Genomic DNA, 15,189 nt, shown 5'->3' on the forward strand with positions numbered 1-15,189 from the left:
CAACACTCAAAAGAATATACAAACTGTAAGAATTTAAAAGAGTTTAGGAAAGTTGTTGAATATAACATCAATACACAAAAATCAGTTTCATATCTTTACACCAGTATCAGACAGTTTAAAAATGTGATTTAAAAAAACCTACCAAATGGGCTTCCCTGGTGGCGCAGTGGTTGAGAGTCCGCCTGCCAATGCAGGGGACACGGGGTCATGCCCCGGTCCGGGATGATCCCACATGTGGGAAGGTCCCACATGCCACAGAGTGGCTGGGCCCGTGAGCCATGGCCGCTGAGCCTGCGCGTCTGGAGCCTGTGCTCCGCAACAGGAGAGGCCACAACAGTGAGAGGCCCGCATAGCGCAAAAAAAAACAAAAAAACAAAAAAAAAACAACCTACCATTCCCAATAGCAATAAAAAACAAAAGTACTCAGGTATAAATCTAGTAAAAGATATGTAAGATCATTTTAGAGAAAGTTATAAAATTTTATTGAAAGTAATTAACTAAAACCTAGTAGGTATACTGTGTTTACAGATAGGGGGATTTGAGGATATAGACTTCAATTTTTCCCAAGTTGAAGTGTATGTAAAATTTATCAAAATGATTCTAAAATGTATATGGAAATGCAAAGGAGCAAGAATAGACATTCTTAAAGAAGAAGATGGGAGCAAATTGGCCAACCAGATAAAAGAAATATTATAAAACTAAAGAAATAAGATATATGGTATTTGTACAACTAAACCAATAAAACAAACTATTTCTCAGAAGCAGACACACTTATATAACAACTTGATATGTGATAGAAGTGCCATTGTAGATCAGTGCTGAAAGACTGGACTTGTCAATGGTGCTGGCACAACTGATTATAAGAGGGAAAAATTGATTCCCTACCTCATACCATACAAGAGAATTAATTCTCCACAGACTAAAGACTTAATGTGAAAGGAAAAGCTTTAAAACCTTTAGAAGCAATATATGCAAATGCATTTATGACTTCTGTAGAATGATTTCTTTTAAAATACACAAAAATTATAAACCATAAAGGAAAATACTGACAACTTATAACATTAAAATTAATGACTTCTGCCATCAAAGTAAAAAGACAAGTGACAAACTCAGACAATATACCTGCAACACACAACCAACAAAGGATTAGAATTAAAATTAAATTAAGAACTTCCTCAATACCACCAAGAAAAAAGAAACAATCCAACAGAAAAATAGGCAAAGGACACAAAAAAAGCCATTTCATAAAACAGGAAAAACCATTGGCTGATTAATATACAAAGAGATACATATATAACCAGAAAAGTACAAATTAAACCCACAGTGAGATATCACTTTACACTCACCAGATTAGAAGATATTAAATAACAAAAAATATCACGTATTGATAAGTTTGTGGAGCAACAGGGACATGTAAATTATACCTCATTTTTTAAAGAGATGGGGAGGGAAGGGAAGGAAAAAAGAGCAGTGAAGTGCTCCAAAATGGAATCTTGGCTTTCTTCAACTTGGAAATAATTGGCTTCCCTTTCATTTATATTCCAACAATCTCCCATTAATATTTTCAATGGCTTAGGAATTCATTAAATTTGCAAGCACATACTAGATCTTATGTTAGAACCTAGATATTTTTTATAATTGAGGTAACATATTCTACTTTAAACAGTAATAAAAATAACCAACCTGTGGTGCTTGTGGGGTAGCTACACCTGTTGATGAAATGTCTTCACACCATTCATAGTCTATTAATCCAGCCAAATAATTTTCATCACTGGCGATCACATCTTCTAGACTCAGATTCTTTGACTATTCAAAAATAGAAGAACTCAGAAACAACACCACCATGATTCAATTTTAAAAGAGTATATTGCAGGCACAGGGCAAGGTCCTCGAAGCAGAAACAAATGAGACAGTAGACTGAAGGAGATCACCACCCAAAACAGGAAGTCAAAAATATTTAATTCAAATTATTAAAGGGGCTTCCCTGGTGGCGCAGTGGTTGAGAGTCCACCTGCTGATGCACAGAACGCGGGTTCGGGCCCCGGTCTGGGAAGATCCCACATGCCGCGGAGCGGCTGGGCCCATGAGCCTTGGCCGCTGAGCCTGCGTGTCCGGAGCCTGTGCTCCGCAACGGGAGAGGCCACAATAGTGAGAGGCCCGCGTACCGCAAAAAAAAAAAAATGATTAGATAAGAGAATCTCTGACTCTCAAACAAGATGCCTTGGAACATTCTTATGTTATATGGCAATCTACTTAGCATATAATTATCAGATAATCACTATAACACCAGACAAATAACTGTTTTGCAAATCTATAAATAAGCAGCTCTCTGACAAAGTAGAAGATGGAAGGGACTCTGAAATACAGGTTTCTTGGTTGCAAGAACATACTGAGTAGCTCGCAATTTCTACTAGGAATAAATTAGACTTATGAAAGATCTCCTGGAGACAGGCTATTTGGGGTCCTATGCTAATAATACCACCAGTCATTTATTTTCCTTCACTCTTCCCCCTCAAAAAACTAGGAGTACACTAGATATACCCTAAATTCTAAGACTATGGAGTATAGTTGGATTTTTTATTTTTCACTCCTTTCCTTTCCTTCAATATCTAGTTAGCCTGGCCAAGCAACTGTACTTGAATTTCTTACATTCCATCCTTTCTAATTTTCTGATTCAAGGACAAGTTTTCTCATACCTGAACTATTCAAATGGACAACATGGTCCCTGCCACAAATCTTCCCACCCTCTCAACCAGGGGTGACAGAGTTCTCCAGGGTTGTCAATTACCATCAACTAGAACTAGCTACATGGAGTGCTAGGCTGAGAAAAATACTAAAGCTAAGTCTATGCCCAGTGGGGAAAAGCACAGTGTCATATGAATGAAGGCTGTCAGGGTACTGCAGTAGAGAATAAAAGCACATAAACATCTCTGACTGAACAATCCTATATACAACTGGATGAACTCTGAAAATCAGTCATATTGGTGACATGTCATGTCTTGCTCAAAAACCCAGTTTCCCATTACTTACAGCATAAAGTGTAACCGTCTGACCTGGCATTTCAAGGTTCCCTACAATCTAGCTCTCAGCTACCCTTCCAGATCACCCATTCACTCTCTTCCTCTTTTACTTTTCCCCCTTGAACTCTTTATTTTAACCAAACAAGTCTAGTCACTGTCAAAAGGATACATCGAGCACATTTAGGTGCCTGAGTTTTTGCTAATTCCATTTATCTTGCCCTGAATTCTGTGCTCCTTCTTTTGTATTTTTCTAAACTTAAATATGGATCCAGTTCAGATCACCCATGGTGACCACTCTCACCCTCTAAAGCCCCTACCACACACCTCTAGTGCTTAGCTGGCACCTGCCACCTACTACGATGTAGTATTATCTATACGTATATCTTGCCTCAACGTAACTGTTAGACAGCAAGCACTACCCTTTACACAGATTTGTTTCCCAAGAGCTAGCACGGGGCCTGAAAATGCTAATGATGTTGATACGTGGTCTTTTGTGATTCTCAGATCAGACTGTATTATTGTTTCACTGAAAGTGGCATCTATTGATTAACCGTTCAGAATTACTTACTTTCTTATAAACAACACTCCAGAGAAAAAAGAGTGATTCTATCAAGGAGGAGAATAGCACAAAGAGACTATATAGCTTGCTTCAAGCCTTAGTGAGTTGCATAAAGACCAGAAAAAAAAACCCAAAATTTGATTTCTATTTCATTGCTTGTCATTAAAATATCTCTTTATTGGCTATAAAAATTGGCTCAATAATATAAATGCCCAAATGATTAAATTATTAGGTAAATAAATGCTCATTAGATGGAAGATAAGAGTAAATATCTTCCCAGATCCTTTCTACTTGGATACTCTATGACTCACATATGCAGATGAATTGAGACCACACTAATCCAGATATAAGAAAAACTAATGGCTTAGGAAAATGTCTAAGACCTTTTAAACTAGGGTCTTAAACCTTAACTGGGGTGTCATAAACCTTAAAATTTAGCTGAGGTTTATTCTAAGTATGGAGGTATCTAATATCTTTCTGAAATTACCTTGATCATAAGCAAAGTTTATGTTTTTGTGTCCTCTTAGACCCAAAGGTATTGACTTGGGTGTGAGACTTTAAAGGGTTTGCCCTGTGAGCAGGATGAGGGATAGGATGATTCATGGAGTCCATGGGTAAAAGATCTGCCTGGGCATGGGATATTCACCAGCCCAGTACAACTCTCGAAGAACAGATTAGAAAAACCACCCAGCAATAAGATTATCTCACTTCAGAGATTTCTTTACACAACAGCCCCTTACACTAACACTTTTGGTTCTTAATTTGGTCAAAAGACCAACTACGGAGAGAAGGGAGACAAGTTAGGTCTGGCAGGGACAAAAGACCCACTATACCTGCAGCACATGATTGAAGAGAGGTCAAAATTGAGTTGTTAAAGGAAATGCCCGTGCGGGGGGGGGGGGGGCATTCAGCGTTCAAAAAAAGATTATGAAAGAGGTGGCATTTGAACATTTTTTAAAAACAGTTTTGAGATCTAAAGAAAAAAATATCACCTCACACACATAATCATTTCTGCTATACTGGATTCCATGAAGAGGGCCAACTCTTTCTCTCTGAGAATGACAAAAGTACAGTTTCCTAGTGTTAAAACCATTTAAACTGCAACTTGAATTAATGGAGGGAAGATTATATTACAAAGCTCCACACCTACCTGGCAAAGTATTTGAAAGGTGGAATTTTAAGGCATGGGAGATACAAAGAATCACACAGAAAACAGACACTAATTTGAGCACTTAGGAATGACATGGTGCTTCCAAATATGTAAGGCTTCTCCACCATTCTAAATGTTCATGACAAAGGAAAATGAGACAAAGACAACAAAATAGAAAACAATAATTCAGTTATAACTCATACAAGGAAGTTGAGTTGCATGAGCTACAGCTGCTGCTCAAAACAAACAACCTAAACACTTAATATAAGTGAGTATCAAAATATTCACTGAAATACTTCATGTTATATAAAGTATAATATGTCCTATAATTTACATAAATTATATAAACAAGCATACTAAAAAAAGACTGGAAAGATACAATAAAATATAAACTATTTTATCTATAGGTGGTAGTAGCTTTATAGGTAAATTCTATTTTCCTTTAGCTTATCTGTGGCTTAAAATTATTCTACATCAGGAGTTACTTTTGTGGAAAAAAGGGGAGGGAGAAATTTTTTTTTTTAATGCCATGTAGACATTCAAAATTCTAGTGTTCACATTCAGAATTTCCCATTTTCCTCATCAAAAATATTTAAATCATAAAAATGTCTTGCTTGTGGGCCCCTGACACCAGCAAAGTTAACTTCCCTGGCATGTATCCACTCATGAACAAGATGGGCACATGGCAAGAGCAGAAGGCACTCACACAAAAGCTTCTGACATTCACCTTGATGTTTGTGACTGCAGTCGAGTTGGCTTGTCCACAGGAAGAAAGAAGCCTTAAACGAACTGGTTTTCCCCGAGCCTTCTTGGCTAGGAGTAGAAGATAAGTAGCTGTGAGGTGATCATACTGCCACTGGAGGAAAAGAAAATCAAATTGTTTAGAAGACTAAACTTGCTTTTTGAAATAATGTTTTATTTTAAATTAATTTTTTCCTCAATGTAACAAACATTCAGAATTTAGATTTTTTTTTTAGCTTTAAAGCATATAATGAAAGACAGCAATCCCCTACACCACTCCCACACACACACAATTTCCACTCCCTAAAAGGCACCTTTGGCTGTTTTTTCTATATTTCTAAATTAATTGCATATACAGTTTTAATTTTTTTCAGCTTCGTATATTATCTCTAGATTTCTTACTATAGAAAATAAGAATTTAGCTCTACTACGACTCCTTCCTTCCCCCGAACATATTTCCCTGCATCCTCCTACTATAGTTTTATAATTTTTAGTTAAATCAACATTTACATTATTATGATTATATAAATAGTATTTGTAACTAAGTAAAGGCAATATTCAAAATATTTAATTGGTACCCTGACCCCAGTGAATCAAAACAGAGGCCAAAATATGAGTAGGTTCCTGGGAAACCCCTGCCATGCCAATTATTAACCTTTTAATTGCTGGATATGAGGCAGTACCGGAGGGAGGTACCAGGCCTAAGGGAGGTTACAGGGCAACAAGGGAGGGCACTCAGTGTAGTAGTTATTTACCAATCGGTATACAAATATTCTAGTATCTTAATAATCTGTATGGCCATACTGGTTGAATATCAGCTCTGCAACCAAACCACACAGGGTGCTATCCTTGCATTTTCTTCTTTTGAAACTTTTTCTTGAAGTTAAAAATAAAAAAGCAGTTAGTCATCTTACTAACTCAACTCCACACTCTCCAACCCTCTTCACCTCCTCCCAACATGTTCACAACACATCAGCTAATCTGTCTCCTCCTCTGTCTCATTTTGGAGACATTCCACCTGATGTCTGCATTCTATGCTCCACTCCGGGCTGGCTTCTTTCTCAGCCTGCAACTCAACTGTCGGTTGAGGGGTTCCCTTCACTTCTATCCTACAATATACCCCTTGGTTTCCTAGATCCTACCTGTTCCTTTCTCTTTGTTTACTTTCTTGTTTTGGTGGAACATTCCCTCCAACAGCTTCCTGAGTGTGGATGAAGAGGAGGTAAATTTTTTGAGATCTTGCATGTCTGATAAATGACCGTATGCTATCCACACGCCTGACTCTGGTTTGCCTGAGTATGGAATTCCAGGCTGACAATAATTTCCACAGCTTTGAAGGCACCATCTCATGGTCTTCTAGCTTCTAGTACAGTTACCGAAAAATCTAAAGTCTTTCTGATTCCCAAGCCTTTGTGTATGACCTTTTGTTTCTCGTCTATAGAAACTTTTTGGATCTCCTTTTCCCCCCTAGTTTTCTGAAATTTCACTAGAACAGGCCTTTGTGTGAAGCTATTTTCATCCATTTTGTCAAACCCTAGTTAAGTCCCTTCATTCTTAGAAACTCATACCTTTCAGTTCTGGAATATTTTTTCTTGTACTATTTCTGTGATGGTTTCCTTCCCCTTCTTCTTCTCTGTTTTATCTTCCTGCAACTTCTATTATGTCTATGTTGGACCTTTCTTACCCCTTCTCTTTTCTTTGTGCATCTCTTTGTCTTTAGGTTCTACTTTTGAAAGATTTCACATTACCTTCATTTTCAAACATTTCTACTGCGCTTTTCATTTCTGTAGTCATATTTTAAATCTTCAAGAGTATCTCTTAAAATGTTACTTTTTAGTCATCTTATTCCTATTTCAAAAAAGAAATAGCTTCTCTTACCTCAGAGAATATTAATTATTGTTTCTTAGCTACTTTCTTCCACTCCCTGCATTATCTGTTTTTTCTGAGCATCTCTGCTTTTTCTTCCTTCTCTCCCACCACCCCATTTGTTTTGATCTTTGACTTTCATGTTAGAGGCCGTCCTCAAAGGTCTGGTGATCTTTGGCTGTCTGTCTCTATTTGAAAGCAAAGAGTATACTATGCAGCTACTTAAGACTCTTGTGTAGTTTAGGCCTGCTCATTACCTTATGGGCTTCTCTCTAAGGTGAAGAGACAGGAACCTGGCTCTCTTGGCTTTTCCCTAGAGATGAGTCTCCCAATATTTTCCCCAACCTCACTGCAATTAGGATAAAATCCTGATCCCAGCATTCTCAGAGTTGAAGAGGGAAGAGAGTTAGAGGCAGTGGTTCACTGTTCAGTAAGAGGAATGTGTGTGTCAATGCATCCATTTCAGAATGGCTCATCACCCCCACCTGAGCTGCATCTGGTACAAGAGTGCCTCTTGTTCAATGTCTCCAATCTTCTGCTGGAGTGGAAAAGAGGTGGCTATCATACAGCACAAGGTAAACAGAGGGACCTAGCAATCTAACTGCTCCTAATACAGACTTTCAACCAATCTTCCTGTTTCCACCCTGCTCACTTCCCTGACTCCAGAGGTTCCTAGGACCTCTGATTCCTGAGCCTTTCTGGAGCTCCAGGGCTCTAATCAATTTGCTTACTGCCTTTTCCCACTGCAGGCACTTTGCTTTCAGCTTTCTCCAAAATGCTAGGTCAGCTGCCACTTAGCCATTTTGTAACTTCTAAAATTTTACTGACATTTTTTTTGTCTCCTTTTTTACTCTCTTCATTGTGAATTGTTTGTCTTTTTATTCCTTTATTGTTATTTTAGTGAGGTTTTAGGAAGTGTTGGATGTAAACATGTCTGTTCAATCTATGTGAATGACTGAAAGTTTCTAAATAATGTACTCAAGACTTTGAGACTCTCTGCCCTACAAAAGTGTTAAATTTTAATGTTAAATAATATTTTGTGCTATGTACCTCACAAAGTACACGATCCAAAGAGGTCTACTATCACCTCTGATTTTATTAATAAATTTTATCTGTTAACATTTTAGATGGCCACAGTCATAGTATATGCTTTGAAATTTACATAATGGATCTACCAATATAGTGGAAGAAGTATCACACTGTGATAAATTATCATGGAATGTTGCCTTTAATCCAGAAAGGTTGGGGGAAAGGAAGGACGGAAAAGGTTTCATGGAGAAGGTACTTGGAAACTAGGTGAAAACTACATAGTTATAATCACTCTCTACTTTCCAGAAGCTATGTTAAAGGTTTTTTCTGGGGGCTTCCCTGGTGGTGCAGTGGTTGAGAGTCCGCCTGCCGATGGGGGACACAGGTTCGTGCCCTGGTCCAGGAAGATCTCACATGCCGCGGAGCGGCTGGGCCCGTGCGCCATGGCTGCTGAGCCTGCGCGTCCGGAGCCTGTGCTCCGCAATGGGAGAGGCCACAACAGTGAAAAAAAAAAAGGTTTTTTCTGCACCTCCCACATCCATGGTCTCATGTGTGATAGCTGCCTTTTTGAAAGAGATGCCATAAACTGATTAGAGACAATTGCTCAGAAACAAGTTGCCACTTGCTTGTCAACAATGGCATAACCCAGGCATTGTAAACAATACCTGGAAGGCGCTAAGGGTTTTAGGTGGAGTTTTCTAAACAGGCCTCAGAATTTTATAATCCTGGAAACTCTACTTCCCTAGGCAAAAAAGCATCCTTTTAATAACTGTTTTGCCATAGCCACTTCATACTACTTATTACAATAAGATGCACAGGGGAGTTCTACGTTTAATAACAGATAAATCAACACATTAGTTATGCTTTTCAGGTGATGTCGATCCCCAAGTCTAATGCAACCAATGTCTCCCTTATCTTTTAGGCAGCTCCCTCTTTTGAAAGTCAAATGTCTGAAAGTAAAGCAAAAGGTTTACCTGTTATAAAGAAGGTTCCATTTCTAGAAAACAAAAAACATTTTAAAATCCCCAGTTACTGTTCAGGCAAGCCAAATGTTAAAGGACTGCCTGGGCACCTGGGCTGAGGAGAGGCAGCTACTGGAACAGAGTTTGAGAAATTGAGGAGTGGCCCACCATCCTTCTCCTGACCTTGCTCCCGAGGCCCTCAATCTTTAAACTTCCGCCACCAGAACACATGGGTGTTTGCACTGCAGGGGTGAGAGGAAAGGATCTGTCTTGGTCTGTAGGTTCTCGTGTGCATATGCGACCCTCAGCGAAGCCAGATACATAACTGGCTGCTCCACAATCCAGAGCCACTCAAGGCCGGAAGATCGGGGGAAAGTAAGGAAAGCTATGAAGTGGAAGCTCTAGAACCACAGGAGGAAATCTCAACAGGACTATGAGATGGCTCAAAATCATGACACATGAGAGACTCTCACTTCCACATAACAAAAAGCCATTTAAGAATGCTCATGTATATAATATAAAAGTGGTATCCATGAGTTGAATGTTTGGGAATAATATTGTTTCTCTCTCTTTACACAAAGATCAGCAGCACCATACCCAGCACAGATCACATTAAACTGATCTCTGTCCTGTCTAGCCAGCCCCTAGAGCTCCCAAGATGCCACAAAAAAAAATATAACAGACCACGGCTGATCTCAAACCTGGTTTTCCCAAGGCTCTTTAAACTGGAAAGTACCTAGAACCAATGTGAATTCTCTGAGACCACCCAGACCAGGATTTTTCAACTTCAACACTATTTTATAGTTTACCTGGATAATTCTTTGTGGTGGCTATTCTCTAGGATATTTAGCAGCATCCCTGGCCTCTACCCACTAGATGCCATTAGCATATACACACATCCCCATTGTGACAACCAAAAATGTCCCCTGAGGGGCAAAATCACTCCCAGTTGAGAACCACTGACTTAGGCCAAAGCTTCACAAGCTTTAATGTATAGATGAATCACTTAGGGTTTATTAAGATGCAGATTCTGATTCAGCAGGTCTGAGGTGGGACGGAGATTCTGCATTTCTAACAGGCACAAAGTGATGCTGATGCTGCTGATTCTAGATCACACTGTGAAGAGCAAGAATCTAGAGTAATACTTCTCAACTCCTGGCTACACACTGCAATCACTTGGAAAGCTTTTAAAAATTGTGATGCTTATGCCATACCCCAGACCAATGAAATAATAATTTCTGGGGGTGGGATTTAGGCATCAGGATTAAAGTTCCTAGGTGATTACAATGTTCAGGCAAGGTTAAGAAGATGTTTACTCATCCCTAGGACTGGAAAGTAAGTATAAACAGGCATTTAAGAACGAGGGAAAAGTACACAAGAAGAAAAACTATTAACTTTCCTCACACGTTCTTGATGTTGGTCATGCCTAGCTTTCAGGATAACTGAGATCTTTAAAGAGATGTAACACCAGAAAACAATCTCTATCATGCCTCATTATTTTGTTTTCTTTATCAGAAGTAAGAAAACAATTCCCATTTCCATTTCACTTTTAAGTTTGAAAATTATATGTAGACACCACATAAAGGATACTATTTTAAAGACTTTTTTTTTCCCTAATGATTCTTGCAATTCTAAGTATGTTAGTTTTAAGATTCAGATTTTAAAAGTTTGTGAATCTCATACTAAATTTTTTCTGGATAAAATGACATGATACGTGGGACTTGCTTTGAAATACCCTAGCTAAAAAGGGCAGATGGAGGGTAGTGTTGGAATATAGATAAAATTGGCAAAATGTTAATAACTGTTAAAACTGGATGCTGAGTACATGGAAAACCATTGTTATTATACTAGTCTCTCTACTTTTGTAGGTGTTTGAAATTTTCTATAATAAAAATTTAAAAAGAAATTTTTTGAATCCAAAATATAGTTTTCTATTAAAGAGCATTCCAAAGAAAAGGTCACGTAATTTTTTTTAACTTGTTTACACGAAAACTTTGTATTTTCATTGTAAAATACGAAGGATCTGACATATCTGGCAGCAGTTCCCAATTCTTACCATCCCCTTTCATTCCATGAAAAAGTAAATTAACATTCTGTTTTCCAGACATGTTCCGTTTGTCTGGAATTGTCATTCAAAAGACGTATTATGTTATTCAAAAGAATTCCTTCATATCTCCTCCTCACTGAAAAAAATTGTGGCTTAGTAAAGTTTGGTTAGTTTAAAAAAAAATTTGCTTAAGGCCTTTACCTTTCAAGTTAGAAAAGAGAAAAAAACAAATACGATTCATAGGTGATGAGAGACATAGTACTGAACCAGGAGCCATGTTGGCTGCGATCCCTGCCCATCGTGTTAGATTGTACTAAGAGACAGCTGTGAGTGCCTCTATCTCTAGAAAAAAACCACATGTGTAATCTAGAGATTAAGCATCTGAAAGAGCTAAAATGATCCAATACCAGAAATCATGATGATGATTTCATGGTATTTGGTTCATAAGGTTGGGGGTGATGCGATGCTACAAGGTTGCTTTCAGGTAAAATGAAAACTGCTTTGTGTTTACCTCATTTCTACAACAGAATCACAGTTCCACGTTAGAGAATTTAAAGTAGTCAAAATTGAAACTCTGTCAATTCTCTGGACTCATTTGTTCTGTTTCTTAAAAGTATTTTTCCATTGTCTCTTTGATCAATCTCATTTTTAAAGAGTATATACACCAGACATCAGAAAAAAAGAGTTGAGTGGAAAACACACATAAACATAAAATAAGTGCAATATTTACACCCATGATAAAATCATAGGTCTGAAAAATGCTATACTATTTTTAATGTACTGATAAAATAAAAAAATAAATAAAATTTATTTTATTTATAAAATAAATAAAATAAAAAATATATAAAATAAAAAATAAATAAATAGATTATTTTATTTATAATTTTTTATTTATTTTTAATTTTTTATATATATAATTATATTTTATATGTGTATAAAATATAATTTTATTTATATATATTATATATAAATTATATATTTATATAATTAATTATTTTTATTTTTTTATTTATAAAATAAAAAAAAATGATGAAACAAAAGATATTACTCTCAAATTTACGCTGTATTTCTTACCAGTGAAATTAAATCCTCCATTGTTTGCCTGTTGTTTCTGTGATATACAGAAAGTTCCGTTACACAATCTTCATCAAGGTGAATAAGCTACAAAAAAAATTTTATCAACTTTATTAACAAAAAATTACAAAATATTTATGGTTTTGAAATTTTAAAATTACCTGGCAAAATCAAACACCAACATGTAAAAACAACATGAGTTTGTCAAACTCTTGGGTAAGAATAAACATTCTCAGGCTTCCCTGGTGGCACAGTGGTTAAGAATCCACCTGCCAATGCAGGGGACATGGGTTCGAGCCCTGGTCCGGGAAGATCCCACATGCCATGGAGCAACTAAGCCTGTGCGCCACAACTACTGAGCCTGCGCTCTAGAGCCCACGAGCCACAACTACTGAAGCCCGCACGCCTAGAGCCCGTGCTCCGCAACAAGAAAAACCACCGCAATGAGAAGCCCGCACACTGCAACGAAGAGTAGCCCCCGCTCGCCGCAACTAGAGAAAGCCCGCGCCCAGCAACAAAGAGCCAACACAGCCAAAAATAAATAAATATATTTATTTTAAAAAAAGCACGAATAAACATTCTCCGCAATTTTTAAAGATATAAGCAGATAACAATAAGAAGTTCAAGAAGATGATGAACTCTTTCCCAGCCCTTCACATCCCCCTCATCATCTGACCAACTGTTACAATTCTGCTGTGCAGCCAAGGGACTATATTCTCCTTCCCTACCGCAAGACAGGGACCGGTATTTGCATCAAAGAGCAGTCATTGAGGCATCCAAAATCACTGGCAGGACAACAGACTGGGTAAAAGAGTGGCTCAGACTTGTAGCATATCGTCCCCCAGGTTATGTTTGGGTTTAGCGCAATCCAAGGAGCCCTTATGATGGTGCCATAGATGCTGCACAATCATCATTACGCTGAAGGTACCAGTAAAGCACAATTTTTAAAAGGAAGAAGTGACACAGCCGCTACACAAACGTTATTTTGCTGAAGGACAGAAATTATCCAAGTATTGTGATCCCTGCATGATGAGACCTCACCAGAGATGGGGCCAGAAATGAGTTCTCAGAACCAAACAAGGATCACTGAGAATGAAAAGGAAGGAAGGGTCTGGCCTGGACCTGGAACAGGAGTTCATAAAATCATATGGGAAAAGAATCATAAGGAATGCAATTTTAAAGTCATGTTTCCAGGGGCTTCCCTGGTGGCGCAGTGGTTGGGAGTCCGACTGCCGATGCAGGGGACGCGGGTTCGTGCCCCGGTCCGGGAAGATCCCAAGCGCCGCGGAGCGGCTGGACCCGTGAGCCATGGCCGCTGAGCCTGCGCGTCCAGAGCCTGTGCTCCACAACGGGGGAGGCCACAGCAGTGAGAGGCCCGCGTACCGAAAAAAAAAAAAAAAGTCATCTTTCCAATGTAAGAATTCGCTTCACAACAGCCCTAATATGGGATGTTTCGTTTTCTGCTTTAAGTCTTCCTCTCCAGAACAGCTGAGATAGCTTCTTCCTCCTCCCCTAAGGTCTGTTTCCCTGTGATCCCTACCCACTGTGAATTGGTACAATCTGACAGCTGACAGGCTTTGGAAGTAGAGAGACCTTGGTTTTAATCATTACAACACAAAATAACCGTGTGACCTTGAGCATATTACTACACCGCTCTGAACCTCAGTTTCATCATCTGTAAAACAGAGATGGCACCTGCCTTGCAATATATGTAACCTATGGGGTGTACCTAGTACATCACCTTAAATGAGTAGCCCCTCAAAAAACTGTTAACTATTTTTACTAACAGTCATAATTCTATTTCCTCTTTGGTATAAGAACTTTCAGAAATTTGAATATTCCTATTATCAACAACCTTTCCTCTCCAAGTTTTCTCTTTTCCAGTTCCTTTAACCACTGTTTTAATGATTAACCCCCCTTACCATTCTGGCCCTTTCTTTAGATCACATAGTTCAGGTTTTCACTGACCTTCAAGGTACCAGCATGTGGCAGAGCAATATCATGACCTTCCCTTGTTCTGGACACCACACTTGTAACATCGGACTCAAGAGAAAGTCATGTTGCCATCATGAAACCAGAAGAACAGTACAATGACCTGCATGATTGGCTGGTACAAGCTCAACCTCAAGGGCTAAGGAGAATGGGGAGACCACAAAGGTTTATACTGATGGGTTTATGAAAGTCAAAAATGCCACAAGTAAGTTTTCATTGTGTTGCTTTGACCTTAGCAGCTCCCCAAAATGTAGATTCCTGCTTCAGGAAGGGCTCAACCTCAGAAGCCTGGACACTTTACCACCCAGTTGGGTATCTTCTTGTTGATACCACTGCTCAAGCATGAAGGAAATGATTTCTGGGGTTCCCTCCATGATCTTAAGTTACTTTCTTAAAATCCAAAACCTCTCCCCCATAGCTTCTTGCTCTGTAACTTTACCACAAGGTGTGTGGAGGAAAGGAAGGAAGGGTAGGAAGGAGATGCTATCTTCTTTGCTGGGCTCCTGAACTGGAAAGAATGAAAAGAGTGGGACAAGACACCAAAGTCTGAAAAATACGGTTTATCTCAAGTTTTCCAAAGGGGCTCAACACTTTTAAGTACTCTGAATTCTCAGCCACACATGCTCCAGTTAAATTAAGTACAAAAATGCATACCCAAAGCTAGCCAATTATTTTGGATTATCCGTGCCTACTACATTTCCTGTTCAGTAGGGCAGAAAATAGAACTGAATATAACTTCTATTTGATAC

The 15,189-nt window shown here is 38.5% G+C and overlaps 1 protein-coding gene across 4 annotated transcripts in view; it reads right to left on the reverse strand.

The window, feature by feature from the left end:
* The window catches only part of MELK (maternal embryonic leucine zipper kinase), a 79,211-nt gene that overhangs the window by 16,340 nt on the left and 47,682 nt on the right, over positions 1-15,189 (reverse strand). For 3 of the 4 annotated variants that reach the window (XM_032636347.1, XM_032636345.1, XM_032636346.1), the window contains 3 exons: positions 12,449-12,535; positions 5,457-5,585; positions 1,684-1,806 (listed from right to left, as the gene is read on the reverse strand). In XM_032636347.1, the coding sequence (XP_032492238.1) occupies positions 1,684-1,806; positions 5,457-5,585; positions 12,449-12,535 (339 nt within the window). Of the gene's footprint in view, positions 1-1,683; positions 1,807-5,435; positions 5,586-12,448; positions 12,536-15,189 lie in introns of all 4 variants that reach the window. The other variant, XM_032636344.1, reaches the window with a different exon arrangement.

Source organism: Phocoena sinus, chromosome 6, assembly GCF_008692025.1.
Source record: "Phocoena sinus isolate mPhoSin1 chromosome 6, mPhoSin1.pri, whole genome shotgun sequence".
Taxonomy (NCBI): Eukaryota; Metazoa; Chordata; class Mammalia; order Artiodactyla; family Phocoenidae; genus Phocoena; species Phocoena sinus.